General features: G+C 37.9%; 1 protein-coding gene across 1 annotated transcript in view; it reads left to right on the top strand.

Moving 5' to 3' along the window:
- Nucleotides 1-23,454, top strand: part of LOC115245696 (laccase-like) — a 222,779-nt gene that overhangs the window by 28,807 nt on the left and 170,518 nt on the right. Inside the window, exon 3 of the mRNA XM_029824122.1 lies at nucleotides 713-842. Coding sequence (XP_029679982.1) covers nucleotides 713-842 — 130 coding nt within the window. The remainder of the gene's footprint in view (nucleotides 1-712; nucleotides 843-23,454) is intronic.

The following is a 23,454-nucleotide window of genomic DNA, read 5'->3' as shown; positions in this document are numbered from 1 at the left end:
AAAGCTAGTGTAGATATACTCTCTAATATGTACAGAATGCAATGCTGCATTTACCGAAGCAGATGTTCTGTGTAGAAAAAGTCCATAACGACTTGATTGTTGTCCCGATATCGATCTTTTTTGGCCCGAAAATTTTGAACTTCTCTAAAAAAAGAAATATCATGCGCATGTGGGCACAGTTCATCTCAAAATAATGTTGGCATCAATCTACAACTAAAACGAGTTAGCCAAAGATAGTAGCACTTATCATGAAAAAACAGAGGTACCCGGTTTGACCCGCTTACCCGGTTTTACCCTACTTTCCGTTATATGAAGCATGATGTCAATGTAACCATTACATTTCAATTGCATGTGTTGTGTATATCTGTATACATGTATATAATGCGTGTAATGCGATGATGACAATGGTGTGGTGACATTTATATTTACTTCCGTTCACGATGGTGTGGTGACATTTATATTTACTTCCGTTCACGATGCATGAAGAAAAAAAAATAAATACGCTTTCCTCATATAATTCACCCAAGTTATCATTTAAGCTTATTAAAAATTCGATCGGTTCAACCGTTATTGAGGTTCGATACTCTAAGGTACTTTCAATTAGCTGACTCGCGCGTATAGATGCAGGGAGTGACTTGCTATTTCTGTATGTGAACTTGGCGCGAGACACTACCATGCCTCTTGATAACTTTTTTAAATTTGTTTATTTCAGTGCGTGTGACTATTGTGAACAACCAGTGAATAATTCGGGAATTACTTCGTCATGTGAATGCGTTATAGGTGATGGATTTGAAAAAACAATATTTTCCATCAATCGTATGATTCCAGGTCCAAGTATTCAGGTATGTAACATATTTAAACATAGTATTTACACAATATAAAACATGTACATTAACATAACGTACAATTTTTGTAATGATTTTAATAATATTAATTGTCATATTAGAGATATCTTTTGTATTTAAATATCTTTTAACAATATTTTTCAAGATTGCTTATTGTAAATACAATATTTTTCTTTAATGTTAAAATCCAATAAGAATGATGTAGTACTATTTAATTTCTTAATTGAGTATTTATTTTTTACTAATCGAACATGCCCAGGAATACTTTTTTTTCAAGATATTTTCTTTTTTTCAAACAAACATTGCATGATGTACCAGTTTGTTACATCCATTGTAGTAACATTAAACTATGATGGATAGTTACAGCGTACCCAGTTAAAATGTTAATAAACATTTCCTCTATTAAAAAGTTAAAAGATTTTAAATATTTTGTTAAATAAATTTAAATATTTTGTAAACTAATTTTAAATATCTTGATGTGCCATAGTAAAAACGTACCTCATATCTTCATATTTTAACCTTTCTAAAAATTACTTATGTAAAATTCGTTATGTGTATGTATGTGTTAACCGGATTTATATAACAAGAAGTCCTATCCCAGCAAATATACTTTTATAACTATATTATAACGATTACATAACTCAGTGTAACCGAATATAACAAGTAATATTACAGGATTGTAATATATAATACATTCGTTCCTTGTAATTTCCCACGCAAGGAAGTAACAATGTTATATAGCAATTATACATTTATGTTACACATACAATTATATTATTATATAATGTTATATTATTGATACATTAAGAACATAACTGTAATAAAATTAAGATATAACATGTTATTGTTATTGATTTGATATTTATATAATTTTGTTATATGAATCTCATACAGAAATTAATGTATATTAGATATCTACTGGATGTTCTTAATGTGCATTAGGGATATCCATGAATATGTAGGAAACAGCTATTAGACATGCTTTAAATATTCAAATGTCCGTAATAGACCTTATAAATATCCACAGGACATGTAGGCCAATATCCATTAGACATCCATATCAGTATTCAATGGATATTTATGTAGATATTCAATGGATATTAGTGTAGATATCCATTGTATGTTGATTAAATTTTGGTCACAAAATGACTAATTAAATGTTCTAAGTTAGGTCTCTTGAGACCCGAAAATGATGTCGATATGTCACATTCACGGAACGTCATTTTCTGATGTTTGTTTGACGGCTAAACTAAAACCAATTATAGTAATAATATATAATAACACATATTAATGTAATATATATTATAGGTAAATTTAAATAATTAAATTTATAAAATTAAAGATTTTATTTATAATAATGAATGAAATATTTCGAATTTGAAATTACATTGTTTTCTTTTATGGCAAATCTGATAACCTTTTCCGTTTCGAGGCATATTTTTATTACACTTGCTGAAGGATATATTAAACTACCACGATCTTTTATTTGTATAATTTTTCCCGATTTACTATTATCAATTAAAGCATAAACACAAGTATCACACATGATATATTTGATTAAATGCTTAACAATAAATCCAGCAATGTAACTTATAACTTCTACAGAATAATGAGTTAAATTTATAATATTATAAGTTAAAACTTCAATATAAGGATGATCGTGTTTAATTGAAATTTGATCTATATATTTTTCAATATCAACTTCATAATTATCAGTCATACGATCAATCATACAAGTTTTATTTATTAATTCTTTTGGTTTAAATGCAGAGGTTGCGCTTAATATAGATATATGATCCAGAGAGATGTGCAATTATCCGTTGTTGCACCCTTAATTTTTGTTCCGAGCCGTAATTTTTTAAATGCAGCTTTAAACTATCTCTAACAGTAGGATTATTATTTTATCGTCCAAAATAATATGGCCGAATCTGTAAGGTTACACCTTACCCATCCTTTTCTACGTGCACCTCGGCTCCCACTCCTCAACACTCGGTCTAGATATACTATGTCTATGCCCGCGCCATTTATTTAAGATTGCGTGCGCATTCGGGCAGACGTCTGCGCGAACGCAATGACGTCACGATGATGAAAGCGTTACTATTGGTTAAAAAGGAACTGGCGATCGGCGCTGTCGGTTCGGGTGGAAGACTCGCGAAGGAAGAAGTGAGTGCGTGCTAAGCCTTCCGCGCGTTAAGAAGCTCTAAGCTATTTTCGGTTAGATACCGCTAGTAAGAGTTCGCGTATTCGTAACAACGTTATATTGTGTTTTACAAATATACATATATATTTATACAGCATACAAGCTGTAATTCTTTAATAATCCATGCTGGAAAACCTCCCGTTATTTAAGCCTCTCTTAATCCTGACATTCAAGAGATTTCTTTATCCTGGATAACCTTCCAGTGGATCCTTACAGCTTTACACAATTTTTTGGATGCGAATGCATCCAAAAAATATCTCGAGATGGTCTTGACTTGATATATGATGGTCTTAATTTGATATAATGATATATATGGCGCAAGTTGTTCTTTTTGGCATATATCCTGATATAATATTTTTAAGCTTTCAGTATTAATCAAAAACCCAAGAAAACCCGTTTTTCGATTAGAATGTATTAATAATTGCTCATTTTTAAATCTTAAGTTTAATCAATATTGCTTGCCTTCTCTAACTTACATATAACACATTCGTAATTATCTGAATTTATTAAACGTTTAAAACTTTTGTTTAAATTCCTGGAATTAAAAATATCGAATAAATTATTGACCATTCCAGAAAATCTTCTGTTGATTCCGAATACAAAAAATTTTCTAATTGCAACTAAATACTTAAGCAGCAAATCGCACGTTCATCTTTTTTTTCTGTAGTACTCCATATGCTCTTTCCACAATTTGTTACCTATATGTAGACCCTTGTTTTCTTGGAGTTTATGTAGAGCAACAATATATTCCCATTTTATATCGTGTCCACTTTTGTAATACATTTATCATATATTCCCCCAAAGTGTTCCGTATCAATTAATCAATTTAAACATGGATCAAAGAATACATATACTTTATGTTTAGAGATGGGATGCTGAAAATATGTCTGTAAATGTGTGGTTGATTAATATTACATTATAACAGACGTATCATGCTTAAGACGCGGCACCATCACATGTTACAGTTTTAATATTTATTCTACGATCATGCAATAATGACAGACATTCATTTATTAAATTTGGTTTTTGTTCTTCATTAATGCTGCTAATTAGGAAATACCTTACTGGTATTTTCCATAACTTATTTATACCAACAACTAAAAATACAAGCGCTTTTTCGCAATAATTGATTCCTCACTCACAATATTATCGCCCATGTCATAATGACCATAAAATTTTTTCTCATCAAATTCAATTTGTTGTCTTATTGCCATTTCATCTATCATTAAAGTGCCAAGTAATGTAGAATTAGAATTATTCGTATTCTTTAATATACGCTAAGCCTTCTTTATTAAATCCAGGTTCACCATTTATTGAACAATACTATTTATACAAAGTTTTTGGATGTGGAAGATATGAATTAAAAATTTTTCTAACATATGAATATGCTCGCGGGGAATAATAATATAGTGTTAGAGCAAAAGTTTGCAATGCAGACAAAAACTTGCGAGTAAGTGACTCTCCTTTAGATTTATAAATTAATTGTTTTAATAAATGTGCATTTCCTACTGCGATACCTTTTAAACTATATAATTGTTCATTTTGTAATAAATTTCGTTTCTTTAGAGCTTCAAGTACAGATAGTAGCCATCCTTTTTCCATATGTCTTGTTTCCTGCTTCAAAACTTTTATCCGTGATGTGTAGTGTTGTTTAGTTTTCGATAATTCTTATCTTAATCTAATTTTTTCTGCGCAATTATAAATTATGCATGGAAATATTGCAGTACCTTTAGAGACTTTAGAAGATGATAAACAATAAGTTAAGATTTTAAGAAATGTTTATAAATCGTATTAAATATTTTTTTAAAACTAATCTTAATATATTTTATATCAACGTACTTGTGGAACTTCCGATATTGTTTTCATTTGCTTATCTTCCATAAGTAGTGTCATTGAATGACTGTATTTCTTTTTTTCAGGCAGTTCATCATGATTATTATAAACTTATAATTCTGTTTAGTCTTGTGCCTCACACAATGTTGTTAACAAAGAAATTGTAACGGGCCGCTTTCGAGTTCGGATATGCTCGGTCCGGATCAGGGCTCATGAAAGGGTCAGTTTACAGAGATGTTAAATACAGAAGCGATTAATTCCCGCAAAGCGGGTGCGCGGCGGTTGTTAAAGCGCGAGATATATTTAAAGCGCGATAGTTGTTCGGCGCGTGTTTTATGTGTACGTGCGGATAATTTTGCGAGTATTATACGTACGGCGAGGCCGTATTTGTTGTGACGGCGTAAGAGAGGAAAGAAACGGGGCGGCGGTTAGTCGGCGCACGTACGGCAAGGCCATGTTTATTTTGACTGGCGCAGGATATACAATAAACGGTGCGACAGGTAATCGGCGCGGCGATTTATTTGTGCGGACGGCAAGGCCGTGTTTTAATTATGCGTCAATGTGTTGTGGACGCATCGCATATTCCCAGCGGGGATGCGGCAAGAAATCGGGTACTCCCGATCGGGCGGAGAACTCTCCGTCCCTATTCTGTACGCGGATCTAAGAATGGCCGGCGGAGTCGAGAAAGCTTGACGGGGCAGCGAACTCGCTAACCCGCAGTCCGTCTGGCCGGAACGGTCGGATGTTAGACCGTAGATGTAGATCTAGGAGAGCGGCGAACACTCCGCTCTCATTTGAATCGGTCGGAAGGTCGGTCAGGATTCGCAGTCGATGCGGAAGCCGAGAATGCTCGGCGGAGGCTACGAACTCAACCCTTCGTTCCGTCGTTCTGTGAACGGCCTTTCTTTCGGTACGGGCCGTAATGGCGGCTGTATAACGGCCGTACGGCTCTCTTAATTACTATCTGACAATGAGTATTAAAAAGGGCGCTAAACGCTTCTGCCCTTGCCCGGTTGGTGTTCGTCGGGCGACAGACTTCCGGCGGGTCAACTGCCGGGTAACGATGGGTGCATCGTTACAAAATAAATGTTTTTTCTTGCATTTCTTCGTTATTTATTATTGATTTTAAGTTTAATTTGGAAATAACTAATAATAAATAATAATAAATCAAAATAATAAAGTTATGTAATAATCTTAGCAAAAAATAAATTTAGAAATATCTTACACAAAAAATTGCATTTACTTTTAATTTTATGCGCATTTGCGTATCTATAAGAATCTTCATAAATGCATGGAGCATAATGTTGAAAATTGTTGTATAGAAGTGTAACGGGCCGCTTCACGAGCGCTGCGCGGATAACGTAATCGGGATCAGGATTCGTGAAGAGGTTCGAGACACGATGAAAGACGTGGGTTTTAGTAGTCTTTATTTGCCTTCCTCGGCAATGATCAGTGTACAGTAGATTTAATTTATTATTAATTAATCCGCGAAGCGGCAACGGATATTACGATGCGCAGTATCTGAATTTAAAGGCGCGGCGATTGCTCGGCGCGTATCGCTAAAATGTGCGGACAGGCGATGCTATAATTACAATAGCGCGCGAGCAATCGGTACTTAAAGGCGCGGCGGTTGTTCGGCGCGTTCCGCTAAAAGGCGCGGACGGCGATGCCGTAATTATTTATTATTTATTATTATTTATTTATTATATTTAATCCTTGCCTTGCGGCTTCGGATGACTTCCGGTATACATTATTCATTCGTTACATTCATTATACAAGTAAATATTTAAACATTTATAACATTGTAAAACCTATATTGCAACTTTGTAACTTTAACTATAAATCGTTGAATCTTATAACTTCTACAATTTATAACTCTAAAACTTTAAAACTTTGAACTCTTAAACCTTAAAAATTCTAAAATCCTGAAATTAACAATTTGTATACTTAAATCTATAACTTAAAACCAAAACATAAAAACATAGAACATAAAGCATAAAGCATAAACATGAAACATGAGATATAAAATCTAAAACATAAAAACATAAACATTCTATCGCTCAATCGCAAAATCATTAAAACATTATAACTTTTACGACTTTAAAACCTTAAAAGCCTTGAAGTTAAATCCGAATTAAGTTTGAATCTGTAAATTGTAAATTGTTAATCTATCTCTTTTAGTCCATCGAACTATCTAGCCTCCTTCCTTTTCTTGCTTTCCTCTTTCCTGTCCAATCCTTCTCATTATCTCTAATCTTTCCCTTCTTCACTCAAAAATTCACCGATTTGTACATCATTCCTGGTCGCCTGGTACTCCCTTAGCACGTGTGTTATACTCTCTTCCTCATTTTTGCAATTTCTGCATATCCTATCCTCTATTTCCCTCCAGTATTGGTCTCCTTTCATCTCATTTCCACATCTATATCTCGCTATTAGACACCTATCCTTTCTTTATTTCTTCCCCTGTAGGTATTTTGGCAAATCCTCTAATTATGTCCTTATACATACTATTGTATCTTGATTCATTTATTTTCTTCTGTCTTTCTTCTTTCTCTTTTCTCAAAATCTTTTCAGTATCATTTTAACTATCTCCTGATTTCCTTCCTCTCTCTTCCTTTTTATTTCTTCTTTCTCCATTCCTATTCTTTTTAATAATGTTCTTCTTGCCGCTTCCCATTTATTCTCTTCTCTTTCCTTTCTTTCTTTTTCTAAGTCTTTTATACATTCGGTAACCGTTGTTAAGGATGACTTTCCGATAGAATATGACGGAATACTAGGCGTTGATTTCCTACGAAAACATCAAGCCACTTGCAATTATAAAACAAAGCAATTAAAGGTAGGACAGCATATCTTAAAGCTTTATCCCTATCTAAAAGTGACATTGAAACCACGTAGCGAAACTATAATACAGGTCGCTACTGATAAGAACACGATAGGCGTGATAAAGGCAGAAGAAACAATACCAGGAATATTTATAGGTAATTGCCTAGTAGAACCTACGAATTACATATGTGCAGCAAGCATTCTAAATACAACGGATAACATAATCGAAATGGTAATGCCGCAAGTAAGTATAGAGGAAATGGAACGAAGTAAATCAGAAGAAATTAACGTAATACGAACGCCAAATAAAGAAGAAATAATCCCGCGTAGTGAAAAAGTATTATGATTATTACGTACACAACATTTAAATAAAGAAGAAAAGAAAATGATAATGGAAATCTGCAAGGATTTTAGCGACGTGATGCATATCGAAGGAGAACCACTGACGTGCACAGATACCGTCGCGCATAAGATTGCAACGCAAGCAGATAGCTCACCGGTCAACGTACGGCCTTACCGCCTGCCGGAGAAGCATAAAAAAGAAGTAAATCGACAAGTCCGAGAAACGTTAAAAAATAAAATAATCAGATCAAGCATGAGCCAATGGAACGCACCGTTATTGGTAGTCCCTAAGAAAGCTGATGCGTCAGAAAAACCTCAATATAAATCCGATATGCAAACCGAAAATAATTCAAGAGCACATCTACGGCACCGCAAGCGAATAAAATGTAACAGTAGAGATAGAAACCGACACCACAATAATTAATACTGCGATGCTAAAATAAAGTAGATATAAAAAACAATTGTAAAATGCGAAAAATGTATAGCGAAAGATATGTAAACGAAAATTCACGTATAGTTAATTTTCTTTTTCCAAAGGGGGAGGGATGTCGTAACCCGACCAATTTCTCAATATATTAAAAGATAAAACAATAAAGTTAAACAGAAAAGATTAAGAAAGAGCTGAGTAAAGCAAAGCATTAAAATTAGAAAAGAGATCAAGGAAAGATAATTAAGAAAGAATAAAAGCAATAAAAGATTATTAATAAAATAAAAGTAAGATACGTGACTAAAGAGAAGGAAGTCACGGTCAAGTTCTCGGAAGCTGAATAAGCAGCTGACGAGACAGCTGACGAGCTTAGCACGAGACATGCTCCGGTCAGGGACACCACACTCCTTCCTAATCAACGACCTAATTAATTAATATATATTGAGCGCGAGATGCACCGACGCTAGCTCAGTAATATAGCTCATTAACATCGTCGGCTACTCGCTCACTACTCACTCGCATATATCGATAGTATCGAAGTACCGTGCGTTTTGCGCCCGACTATTATAATCGCGATTAAGTGAAAATGTATAAAGAATCTGTGAAATATATCAATTTATACCTAACGTTCGGGAGTGTCTTAGTTCGAGCGTGGATCCTAATCCTTTGGGCGTATAAATCCCTAAAGACCTCTTCCTTAGCGGCTAGAGGCACAACACTATTTTCTTTTCCGAATTTCTTGCCTTTTTTTCATATTTAATAACTCTTTTCATTGCTTCTAATCTTAGTTCTATCGAATTGAAATTTATTGATTCCCCTTAGGGTTACAATTTCCATACATATGTATACTTTACATTTTCTTACCCTAAACGCTTCTTAATACTAGCTACTCATACAAATTTTCTTATGACTACGTTTTCGCCTCCTATCCTGCCACACACACACACGCTATTCTATTCTTACATCTACCTTAACCTATTTGAACCTCCGTTTTCGGTTTATTACCCGTCTCGTTCTCTCCTCCGCCCATGTCTCTCTCTCTCTCTTTTCCTCTCTCTCTCTCTCTCTCACACACACACACTTCCTCTCTCTCCCTCTCTCTCCCCCCCTCTTCCTCCCGCTCTCCTCTCTCCCTTAGTATCTCCTTCATCCATTCCTCCCCTTTCGCCTTCTCTCCCAGCATTATCTCCATCACCTCCTGCCAACTCTCAGCCCCCCTTCTCCCACATCTGTCCCATATATGCTCCCACGTTTCCCTCTCTCCTCCACAAATCCTGCAGATCTTTTTCCCTTCCTCTTTCCAGTACCTACTTTCCCTTACTTCATTTCCTAGCCTAAACCTTGCAATTCTTCTCCATCTCGTTTCTGACCACCCTTTCTTGAGGTATTTCGGTATCCCCTCTCCTTTTATCCTTTTGTACCATTTATTATAATTCGAATTATCAATCCTCTTCCATCTCTCTTCCCTCTGCATCATTATCTCCTTTCCCTCTACTACCTCATATTCCGGCATTTTCTTCTCTCTTTTCCATGCTATCTCTTCCATTTTTCCCCTTTCCGTTATTCTTGTTTTAAAAAATTCCTCTCTGTCCTTCTCCCACTCTGAATTCCCTTTCTTCTTTCCTAACCTTTTCTTAATTTCCTCCAAACATTCCCTTGCCAACCTTCCCCCTCTTCCTTCCTCTAGCCTCTTTTCAAAATTCCACGCCCTTCTTGCTGCACTACCTCGTAACTTGTTCCTTTGTAATTCTTCTCTTACAAAATATCCCGGCGTCCTCCAGTCTACTCCCAAGATCCACCTTAGAAACCTTTCCTCTACCCTCTCCACCCTCTCTCTTTCCTTCCATCCCCATATCTCTGCCCCGTATCCTAAAACTGTCCACACCAGAGTGTTGAACAGCCATATTCTTTTTTCGATATTCTTTTCAAATTTCCTCTTCCCTATCCCCCATACCTGCCTCGCAACTCCCATTGCCTTCCTTATCCTGTCTCTTATATGTCCTCCTTGCCTTCCATTTTCTTGAAAGACATATCCTAAATATTTCATCTCCTTAACTTCTTCTACCCTTTTTCCTTTCCACCTCCAATTTGTTCTCTTTCTTCTTCCTCCTCCTCTTCTAAATATCAATACCTTTGTCTTTTTAACGTTTACCTCTAGACCTTTCTTATCTAAATATTCCTCTAACCTCGATAGCATCGCTCTCATCCCTTCCTCATCATCTGCCACCAATGTCATGTCATCCGCGTATGCTAATGCATAAATCTTTCCCTCTCCTAATCTTACTCCTCTCCATCCCCCTTTTGCTAAAACCTCTTTTAAATCCGCCAACATCATATTAAACAGTAGCGGGTTCAGCGGACAGCCCTGTCTGACCCCCCTTCCTAACCAAAACTCTTCACTTACCTCCCCTCCTATTCTTACTCTGCTCTTCGTCTCTCTTAGCACCTCTTCTATCCTCTCTATCAAACCTTCCCTTACCCCTCTTTCTCTTATCGCTCTTACCAATATCTCCTTATCTACCGTATCGAATGCGGCTTTTAGGTCTACAAACAGGCTGACTACCTTCCCTTTTGGCTTCGCAATCTGTCTTTGCACGATATAATTTAGCACGTAAATGTTGTCCATTACCCCTTTTCCTTTTCTAAAACCCACTTGATTTTCTGGAACTAGTTCTTTTGCTTCCACCTCCTCCCTTAATCTCTCTGCCAGAATTGATGTATATACTTTGTATAAGGTTGGCATTAGCGTCACTCCTCTGTAGTCCTCCACTTCCCCTCCTTCTCCTTTTTTCCTTATTGGCGCAATCATTCCCTCTTTCAATTCATCCGGCCATCCCTCTCCCTTCCATACTCTCCTACATACTTCCCACCCCCATTTCCCCATTTCCTCTCCTCCGTATTTCCAAACTTCATTTGGTAACCCATCAATTCCCGTTGCCTTATTTGCTCTTAACTTATCTATCGTTCTTTTAATTTCTTCCCACTCTATATCTGATTCTCCTTCCTTCTTTCCTTTCTTCTCCTGTCCTCTCCTACCCTACCTACTACCCTTTTTTCCACCCCCCCCCCTGGTAACCTCATAAAATGTTTTTTCCATTCTCCCATTTGTATCCCTTCCTCTATTCCTTTCCTTTTTCTTCTCTCCCTGTTTACTATTTCCCATACCTTACTTTATGTCTTCGCCTCTGCTACTTCTCTAATTAATCTCTCTCTCTCTCTTTCCCCTTTTTCTTTTCACATAGTTCTTTATACTCTCTTCTTGTTTCCCTGAATCCTTCCCCTGTCTTCTTTCCCCTCCTCCATTCTCTTAACTCTCTCCTTACTTCTTTTTTCTTCTCTGTACATTCTTTATCCCACCATCCCCAATAACTCTTTCCTACCTCCTTCACCCCCTTTTCACTTTCCTCCATCGCTTCCTTTATCCTTCCATTCATTCTCTCTATTTTTGTTCTGACCTCTTCATCTTTTCTCATATCTATCCTTCCTATCTTTTTCCTAAATCTCTCACCCTCCTTCCCGTTTTCCTTCTTTTTTCTATTTCTTCTCCCTTTATCCAGCAGATCACTGGCTGATGGTCCGAGTCTACCTCCTCCCCTACTTCTAATCTAACTACTTTTTCTCTTACCTCCTCGTTCCCTATTATATAGTCTATCACCGTATTGCCTCTACTCCCCTTGTACGTATACTCTCCTTCCTCATCTACTCTCGTGTTCCCATTCAAAATGCACCACCCTGTTTCCTCCAGCACTTCTATTAGCTTTCTGCCTTCCCTATTCACTTTCTTATCTTTAGAGTTCCTGCTCTTTTGATTATTTTCTTCTTCGTCTATCACTATTCTTCCTCCCATTTCCCCTGTTCTCGCATTAAAGTCCCCCCCTGTTACTATCCTCGTCTCCTCCTCCTCGTTACCTTCCATCCATTTCTTTAATCCTTCCAGTTTTTTCTCTATATCCTCTTTTATATAAACTCCCACTATCCGCCACTTTTCCTCTCCTACCCCTGCTCTTCCTGTTATCACTCCCTCCTCTACTGCCTCTATTCCCCCTTTCTCTTCTGCCAGTTCTCTTCTTATTCCCATTATCATCCCCCCATTGCCCTTCCTTTCTTATTTTTCTTTACCGCGTATTGCTTCTCCCACCTATAACCTTTCGGTAGCTTTCCTTTTATCTCTATCCATTTCCTTTCATCTATCCATGTCTCCATTAATGTAATAACATCCCACTCTCCCAACCCTTTCCAAAAACCCGCGTCTTTGTTCTTCAATCATTCCAAAATATCATTTTCCATGCATCTCTTTTTTCCTTCTCTTTAGATCCTTCTTTAGTTTTTTCTTTTCTCCCTTCCCTTCCCCATCCCTGCTGCTCCACCTTCTTCCTTGTACCCTTCCCTCTCCTCTTCCTCCCCTTCAGTTTTCCTTTCCTCCCCCGTTCCTCTTAAGCCCTCCTCCTCAACCTTCCTCCAACTATCTCCCTCTTCTCTGCTCCCCCATACCTTCTTTCTCCTCTCCTTCTCGCCTCCCCCCTTTACTGCCCGCTTCCTTCTTCCCCCTCTTCCATCTTTCCTGCCATCTTTTCTTCCCACCTTCTTCCTCTCCCATCCTTTACAACTTCCTCCACCTCATCCCAGTACCACCACATATTCTCCATCCATATTTTGCCGTATCCTACTTTCGCTCTCCTTCCTCTTCTCTCCTCTTCCATCGCTATCTGTCTCAATCTCTATCTCATCTTTCTCTCCTTAAATGTCATATCCTCCTCTATCCAAACCTTTTTCCCTTTTAACTTTTTTTTATTTTCTAAAATCCTTCTTCTATTTTCCTCACTCCTCATCTTTACCATTATCATCTCCTCCTTTTCCTCCTTTCTAGTTCTTATTCTTCTCAACTCTTCTATCTCTACTTCTACCCTATCTCTCTATCTATCCTATTAACTTCTTCTTTCGCATCTCCCTTCTCTCCTTTTATATCCTTAAACACCAAATTCCTCTTCCTTTTCTCCCTTTCCTCCCTTTCCAATCCTCGTTCCACTCTCCTCATCCTCTCTTCCATCCCCCCTAAACCCTTGTCCCCCACCTCTCCCTTCTTCATTTCTATTCCCCCTTTATAGCAATTTTCCAGTATCTCTATCTTCCCCTCCAACCCTTTGATATAATTCCTGGTCTCCTCTCTTTCCTCCCTCCATATCCTCTCCTTCTCTCTTATTTCTCTTCTCAACTCTTCTACCTCCTCTCTCATCATTCTCCCTTGCTCTTTAATTCCCTCTTTCATCTTTTCCTTCATCCTCCTAATTTCTTCCCTTATATCCTCTTTTTCCTCTCTCCAACTTTTCAATATCTCCCTCTATGCCCTCCATTTTCCCCCTCACTGGCGATCTTAGCATCTTTTTACTACTTTTCAGTATATCCTCCCCACTCCTTCCCTCCCCAGATTCTTCCCTTTTTCTTTTTAGCATTTCCTCCACGTTCCCATAACTACTTCTTCTTTCTTTTACACCCCTTATATCCTTACTCGTTAACTCTGTCATTTTCCTTTTTCGCGCGCCCTCTACTCTCACTCTCGTCTCGCTTGTTTCCCAACTTGCCCTTCTCTAATTTCTATACTCCCTGCCCTACTGTCGTGTTGTTATCTCTACCTCTCTTCCCGTCCTGCCTCTCTATAATTTCTATACTCCCTGCCCTAACCGTCACGCTACCTCGCTTCTCTATAATTCCTCCTTAGACCCTTATTCTCTATCACTCCCTGTGCCCTTCTCTTTCCTCCACTCTCTCGCACCTCCGCTCTCATTCTATCTCACTCTCTCCTCACTCACTCCTCACTTTCACACTCCTTACGCCGTCAAACGCCTTCTCTCCTATCACCGCGTGTCACACTCTACGTTACCGGAAACAGAAGTCCATCTTAGTTCTATCATTTTCATCTCTTCTACTAAAATGTAATTTGGCGTTCTCCTATTCAACCTTAATATCCATTTGACGTACTTTCTCTTGATCTTATCCAGCCTAGCCTCGTTCTTCCACCCCCATATTTCCGCTCCGTATAACGCCACACTGCCTACTAAAGCGTCGAACATCTTTGCTCTTCTTCTATAGTCATTTTTAAAAAGCCTCTCTCCTATACTCTAAGTCTTCTTCATAGCAATCATCGCCCTCGAATCTTTCCATCACCTGTTTTTCCGCTCCCCCGTTCTTTTGCATTATGTATCCTAAATACTTTATTTCCTTGACCTCCTATATGCTTTCCTCTCCCCATTTCCACTCTCTTTTCTTCTTTCTTCCTCTTCCATTTTCAAACACCATTATCTTTGACTTCTCTGGGCTTAAAACCAGCTCTCTTTTTTCTAAATATTTCTTAAATCGTTTCAGCATTCCTTTTAATTCTTCCTCGCTCTTCACCAACAATGCCATGTCGTTTGCATACGTCATCGTCCAAAATTTTTCTTTTTCTATTGTTAGTCCTCCTGTCTGTTCTTTCTTCATTTTATCCTCCAGATCCGCCACATATATATTGAACAGTGAAGGGCTCATCGGACACCCCTGTCGTACTCCCTTTTCTGTCTAAAAAGCTTCTGTCTTCCTGTCTCCTACTTTCACTATATTTGTCGTCTCCCTATATGTTTCCATGATTCTTCTTTTAGGTGATCCTCTACTCCTATTTTCTCCATCCTTTCATTTAACTTCTTCCTATCCATTTTATCGAACGTCGCCTTTAGATCCGCAAAAAACACAAATATCTTTCCTCCTTTCTTCCTTAGTTCTTTATTTATTATATAATTCAATACATACACCGCATCCATTGTTCCTCTTCCCGCTCTGAATCCAAATTGTGTTTCCTGTAATTTCTTATCAATTGCTCTTATTAATTTCTCGTTCAAAATACCTGCGTAAATTTTGTAAGCCGTATCCATGAACGTTATTCCTTTGTAATTTTTTACCTCACTTTTATCACCTTTTTTGTAAATCGGACTAATTATTCCTTTATTCCAGTCTTCCGGTAATTCTCCATTTCTCCATATATTGTTTAATAACTTCCAAAATACCTCTCCTATTTCCTTTGGCATATATATTCACGCCTCATTTTCTATACCATCGTCTCCCGGTGCCTTGGCCATTTTCAATTTCTTTAGTTGTTTTATCAATTCTTCCTTTGTTATATCCTGGATCTCTTCTTCCTTCCCTTCCTCTTCTTCTTTCTCTCCTTTTAATTCTAGTACAACTCTTCTTTTCGTTCCTTCCAGTAAGTCCATGAAATAATTTTTCCAACTTTCCAATTTTATGCCTTCATTAATCCTTTCTCTTTTCTTGCCATATTTGTTTATATACTTTCATGCCTCCGCTTCCGTTCTGATATTAGTTATCTTTTCTTCTTCTCCTTTTTCATGCTCTCCTCTCCACACCACATCTTGTAATCTTTTCTTTTTCTGACATATTCATCATGACTAATCTTACCCTTCTTCATCCGTTTTAACATTTTCCTTAAATACTTTTTTTCTTTCTTCCAATCTTTACTATGCCATTCCCTTTTTCCCAATCTCCATAACGACATCTTCCTTTTCGTTTTCATAATTGAACTTTTTACCTTCTCTTTCAGCTCTTTCCAAACATTCTTATTCTTTATTTGTGTGCTTTTCCATCATTCACATCTTTCATGATAACTTTCTCTTCCTTCTTCTGCCCAATCACTTTTTTTAATAATTTTAGTTGTTCTTTCCTGCCTTATTATATTCGTTTCCGGTCCTTCCAATTCCACTTCCAATGGCATATGATCTGATTCCGTTCGATCTCCTTCCACTATCATTTTGATATTTTCTTCAGCCTTTTTATTCGCTACCACATCTGATCCACTACTGATGCTCCCTGTTCACCAATATACGTCCATCCTTCTTTATTATTATAACTTCCGTTTAGAATCATCCATCCTCTTTCTTTTATTTTGTTTACTAATATCCTTCCTTCTCTATTTACCACCTTATCTATTAAATTTCCCTCTTTTGTTCTTCCTTTCTTATTCTCTCTTCTTGCCGGCCTACAACTCCATCTAAATTTACTTGATACTCTTTCTTTAATTTTCTTCCAACCTTCTTCATCTATCCAGGTTTCTGTTAATTCTAATACATCGAATCCGTCTAAAAATTCCTACGTTTCCTCACACTTGTTCACTAATCCAGCTATATTCCAAAAACAAATTTTTAGACCCCCCCGCCCCTTACTTCCGTATCCACTGTCGTTGTCTCATTCTCTTCTACCTACATTGGCCCGTATTCTGAGCTCACATTTAAAGACACATCTAAAGTGCCACATTTAGAGGCGCAGATAAATGTACGATTAAAGTCAGTCGTATTCTCATCGCACATTTATAGCGCTTCTAACGGTATGGAAGAAAGTAGATGGGTAAAAAAGTGTTGAATGGAAAAAGAAGTAAATAGAGGGGGGGGGATATGTATAGTAGGGAGAGAGAAAAATATTATAATAGAAATGGGTGGAGTATTGAAGAATTAGAAATTTTAAGAGAGGAAGGAATTGATATTAGTGAGGAGTTGAGAAATAGGGACAGGGAAGTGCAGAGACAATTAGAGGATAATAAAATTAGGGAAGCTAGATATAATAAGAAATACAAGGATTTGGAAATAAGGTTGGAAGGGCCAATGTATTTAAAGGAAGGAAATGTGGATATAGGAAATTTAGGCGACAGCGTAAGGGCTTTATTAAGGTTAAGTTGCGGAAACATGGAGGATAGAAATAAGTATTGGTTAGGGGAGGAAGCGTATGCCTGTGTATTTTGCGGTATAGGCGAAGATTGTATAAGTCATTATTTTAAAGATTGTGATGTAACTAAAAGTTGGTTTATAGAAATAGGTAAGAATGAGAATGAAGTAGAGGAAAAATTGTGGAACGATGTGTTAGATGATGCGAAAGGAAGGTTATTAAGGAAAATTTGGAAGGAGAAGGAGAATGTTATAAAAAATAGGAATATAAGTTAGTTATAAAGGTATGCATGAGAGAATGAGAAAGGTATGTGAGATATAGGAAATATGTAAACCAAGTCCACTTCTTGGCGTTAAGCTGAAGTTAAATAAAGATATATATAGCGCCTCTAACTTAGAGGTACATTTATGATTTTAGAGGTACATTTATTTATTTATTTACCATGTTGTATATATATTTATTTCCCAAATTTCGATCGCATGATCAATGGCCTAGTTTATAATATATTTTAATACGTAAAATAAATTCTGTCCAATCACAGTCGTTCCATTCTTTAAGAGAAATGGCTATGATTGGCCAGTATAATACGTATTAAAGTATATTGGTATAAACTAAGCCATAATTAATAAGAAGAGAATTGATATATTTATCGATATTTATTGATATTTATCATTCGAGCCTCTTTTAACTTTTGAATTTTATTATTTATTTTAAACCATAATCATCAAATACATCCATGATATTGCAATAGAATGTGCTCTTTCAAGCTAGTTTTGCTTCAAAGTGCAAGATTCTTCGTCCTAATTAATTCTTCCAAATGAAAATAGTATCAAACAAAATGCACCCTTCATTGCACTTTACACAACTATACTTTTAGAAGAAATTTCAGAATTGACCAAATATCATTAATATTGTTATGTAAAAAAGTTCTATTATTTACAGAAACTTGATCTGTAATAATTTTATTAATGAAATCAATTGTATAACAGTGATAGAATTAATCAAACTTACGTACCATCAAGTACAACGCGCCGGCATTACGTATAAATGTACGTATAAATGTGCCCTCGGGTACATTTAGTGGTACATTTATCGAGAATGGCATAAATGTGCTATAAATGTGGTTCAGAATACGATTTTCACTATAAAGTTGCGCATTTAAGCTAAAAATGGCGATCTGCCTCTAAATGTACCGCTAAATGTGCGCACAGAATACCGCCACATTTATCGTGTCATTTAAGGTACATTTAGAGGCACATCTAAAGATAGATGTGAGCTCAGAATACGGGCCATAGTCTTCTAATTTTTTCTTTTTCTAATTCCATCTGTACATGCTGTTCTCAATATATATCTTCATATATCCTACTTTAACTTTATTTCCTTTCTCTTTTTCCTCTCTTGCTAATGCCCTTAGCTTTCCCTGTATCTCTCTCTCTTCTTTCGTCAAATCATCTTCTATCCACATACCGGGCCTTAAATTCCTCTTTTTGTTCATTACCTCCCTCTTTTGCTCCCAATTATCCAAATTCACTATTACGATCGCCTTGTTTTCTTCTATTTTTATCTTATATGCCTTTTTCAGTTTCACTTCTGTTTTTAAATTTTCTTTTACAAATTCTTCCACCTCTTTTTCCGTGTTGCCGGTTATCCATTTTACTCCTTTTATTACTATGTTATTTTTACGGCACTCCCTTTCTCTCTTCTCATTAATCCTCTCCAAGTCCATTATTCTCCACTTTAATTCTTCTTTATCCTCGTTCCACATTTTCTTCTCTCTTTCCCACTCCTCTTCCCTTGCCCTTCTATCCTCCGCTAATTATTTCCTAATTTTTTCCATTTGCTCCGTTATAAATTCTTGCATTTTTACGTACATCTTTTCTATTACTTTTTCCAAATTTCCCGCGTGCTCCTCTGCTTCTCCTACCTACTTATCCAGTGTCTTACCTTCCGTCTGTGCCTTGCTTTTACCCGTCTTTCCCACCATTGGCACCACCTATCTGTTCTTCTCAACTACTGGTATCTGATATCTTTCTCTTTTCTTCTTTGTTCTTCTTTTCCGTTCGCTAACCTCACTTCTTTGTTGTTACCTTTCTTTTCCTTTTCCTGCTACACTGCTTAATTTTCAAAACTCCCTTCTTTCCTGTGTCTTCTCTGTCCCTTCACCTCTCTCCTCGTTCTTCTATCTTATCTCCTCTCTACACTAATCGACCAATTTTCTACCTTAATGTTCTATTAGCTAACCGTACGTGTACTCTCTACCACTACGTAACCGAAAGTCGATGCCGTAATTATAAAGCAGCGTGTAGAGGCGTCGGTGGATAGTGACGTGACGCGTATTCCCAGATGTTATAGGACTGCGTCCGGAAATCGGGTAATCCCGACCGGAACGGAACTCCCCGTTCCTATTCCGTGTGCGGATCTAGAGGATGGCCGGTGGAGCCGAGAAGACTCGGCGGGGATGCAAGCTCACTGTTCACGATCCGGCTGGCCGGAGCGGTCGGATGGTAGACCATGTGCTCGAATACTCTCAAGGAAAGCGGCGAACACTCCGTTTTCGTTCGATTCGGTCGGACGAGAAGGATTTCGCAGTCGGAGTGGATATCGAGAATGCTCAGCGGAGGCTGCGAACTCGTCAACCTCTCTTTTCCTTTCATCTTGCGATTTAGAGGATCCGTTTCTGGAAGATCTCGTGCGTACGGTTCGAGTGGATTCAGGTCTGGTATCGAGAGTTAATTCGGCGATCTTTTTATACCGCCTAATTAACGGTATTCTCGACGGTAGGGGAAACTACGCGGCATTTCGGACGCTCGGCGCTGTTCGGGAGAGCTCGGCGCCGCTCGGTTTCGACGCGGGCTGTAACCTTAGAACATATATAAATGCAGAATTGGAGAATGAAGAGAAATGCCTATTGTTCTTGAAAGAAAAACATGTCCGGAGGAATTGAGAAAGAAAATCATAGTTGCCTCTCTCTTATGAATAACTGCTCAAAAGTGCGCATGCGCGGCTTACGTTTGCTTGACCGGTATAATTTCCAATGAAAAATAAGGTTACATTAGTCACATGTGTGTGTACACAAAAGTATGTATATTTGCAGACACGATGCTTGTATGTGTAGCAAATGGCGCGCATCTGCATTTTCGAGCAGCTACTCACAAGAGAGAGGCAACTACAATTTTTTTTCTCACTTCCTCCGGACATATTTCAGTCTATTATTCCTCTTCCATTTATATATTTCGTTCTAAGGCCGTAACGGCGATCGTGTAACGGTCATTAAATTGCTAACGATTACAAAGGGCACTAAGCGCCTCTGCCCTTGCCCGGCCGGTGATCGCTGGGCGACAGACTTTCGGCTGGTCAACTACCGGGCATCGTGACGATGGGGGATGGAAGGATGCATCATCACAGAAGCTTCTGATATATTCACAGCTTCATATCACGTTCTTCTTTTCATGCTATTTTTTGGAAATCTAATAAAATACATCTTGTACTTGTAAGAACTCAAAATTTGGTAGCATTTATTCACATCATTTACATTAAAAACACATTGTGTGGAAATCATGGTACTCGACATATTAAAATGTATGTACTTACACATGAAATATGTTTCGGGTTTTTTCCAACTCCTGTTATTTAGATTTTCGCGATGACCTGTTGTTACGATCTTTAGCTATGCAATACACCATTTTCATAGGTATTGTGTATTTCACTCACGTATCTCATCTGATCTCACTTTTTTTTTAACAGCGTCATCGGATGATGATTTTTAACGTGCCTTCAACCTGCCTTTCCAGGTTATGTGACACAAAAACTTTTGTCTCTGTTTTTATATTATTTTTCCTATTTTCCTGATAAAGTTATATACAGTCTTAACTACGTCCCACTTTTCTCTTTTAATCTATGTAAAAACACTGCTTTCGTCTACTATCCCTTTTTTTCTTAGTTCTTCGTTAAATTTTATTCTTTCTAGTCATCATATTTCCTATACTGCCATATTACATGATCAATGTCCTCTAACTCGTATCCACAGTCACACCTAGCGCTATCTATATAATTTTTCCTACATAAAGATTCATTCAAATTATAGTGATTAGCTCTTAATCTGTTAATAAAGGTGATATAGTATCTTTCTTCATTAAAATTTCTAAACCATTGTTTCTTGTCTTCCCTATTGTAGAAGGTCTCAAAATAAATTGTAACGATGCATCCCCCATCGTTACTCGGCAGTTGACCAGCCGGAAGTCTGCCGCTCGGCAAACATCGGCCGGGCAGGGGCAGAGGCGCTTAGCGCCCTTTTTAATACTTGCGAATACCGAACACAAAATATCGGAGATACCGTACAGCCGTTATACGGCTGCCGTTACGGCCCGGATTCCGAGAACCGCCGAGCGCCTCCGAAAAATACCGAGCGCTCAAACTGCCGAGTCGTTTTCCCGCCGCAAGGTAGCGGCGCGTTACCCGCTAATTACCGAATCCGAAAACAACGCGTCGTTACCCCCACCAGAATAAACGACGCGGTTACCGTTGAGTGCTCGGTATAAAAAGGCCGCCGAAATCCATCTCGGCACCAGACCGGTACCTGATGCTTCTCGAGCAGTACGCTCCGAGATACTCCACTAGACCCGATCCTTAGAAATTTTCAGAACACGACGGAACGTGAGGTTGACGAGTTCGCAGCCTCCGCCGAGCATTCTCGGCTTCCGCGCCGCCTGCGAATCCTCGCCAACTTCCGACCAACTCGACGAGAGCGGAATGTTCGCCGCTCTCCTAGATCACGGTCTAACATCTGACTGCTCCAGCCAGACGGATCGTGGATTTGCGAGTTCGCTACCTCGTCGAGTTTTCTCGACTCCGGCTCTCATTAAGTCCGGAAGTTTAAGTGCGGAATAGGGACGGGAAGTTCTCCGCCCGATCGAGATTACTCGATTTCCGACCGCATCCCCGATCAGCTGGGAATACGCGACTCGAAACGCATCTCACATCGACGCATTCTTAACACGCGGCCCTGCCGCCCGACTAAATTATTCGCCGCGCCGAAATACCTGTCGCGCCGTATTTTGACTACTATATTATCTTCGCGCCGTCAAAATAAACACGGCCTTGCCGTACACACGCCGACCAGCCGACGCCCCGTTTCTTACGCGTCTAGCGCGCTCGTCACAACAAACAACGGCCTCGCCGTGCGCCGACACGCACAATTTCGATACATCGAATCTCACGCGCCGACTAACGAACGCGCATTAATTATAACGCGCCTCATCATCCGCCGCGCGCCCGCTTCGCGGGATTTAAACTATTTGTACGTTGACCATTGCCGAAGGAGGCAAAATAAATAGACTCAATTCCATCCGATGTCTACCGTGTATCTCACTCTTTCACGAGCCCTGATCCCGACCGAACTATCCGACCTCGCGAAAGCGACCCCGTTACAAAATGATTCCTTTACTTCTAGATTCTTGAATTAATGTTTCTTGAGTTCTATACACATTTTCTGTTTAAAATACATTTTTAAATCTTTGACTGGAACTATTATATCTTTACAATATGGTTCCATCGAACCTTCTTTAGTTAATTTATCCGCTTCTTCATTCCCTAGGATACCTACATGAGCAGGGATCTATAAAAAATTGATCTTTTTATTTTGCTATGTCCAAATATCATGTACTTTACTCTTGATTTCTGTGATATACCTATTTTCATAAATGTTAACAATACTATTGCTTATGGCGCTTATTACCGATTTACAATCTGAAAATATAATTATGTTTTCTCTACAGTTAATTAATTGTTGTTTAACTATATCCATGACTGCTTTAATTGCAAATGCTTCTGCGGTATATGAAGAACATTCTTTCGGTAAACTGTTATAGTAAGCTATTTCTTGGTTTTCAACAATAACACTAGACCCTGTGGCTATTAATTTTTCAGCTTGAGAACCATCAGTGTAAAAAATTGTTACCTCTTCTTTTATGTTGAACGTTTTTTTGACCTCTTCTATTAGTTGATGATCTCCTATTTCACCTCTTTTTCTTTTACCTCCTACGCTGAAATCCACATTCACTTCTTCTCTTAAAGACCAGAATTTTGTGTTAAAAATTTCAAATTTTCTCGTTGCTTCAAGATTTTTAAAACTTTTCACTGTTTTCCAAGCATAAATTATAATTTCTTTAACATGCGGTTTTGTAAATCTTATATATATATCGTGCGTCACTAATTTATTTAATGCTGTCTTCATTTCTTCCTGACCGTATACTATAGTCTTGCTAAGTAAATTCCGGGCTAACATT

This window comes from Formica exsecta, unplaced genomic scaffold (genome assembly GCF_003651465.1).
Source record: "Formica exsecta isolate Colony F162 unplaced genomic scaffold, ASM365146v1 scaffold127, whole genome shotgun sequence".
NCBI lineage: Eukaryota > Metazoa > Arthropoda > Insecta > Hymenoptera > Formicidae > Formica > Formica exsecta.
Note: the sequence above shows the minus strand (reverse complement) of the source record. Positions and strands in the feature narration are given on the sequence as shown.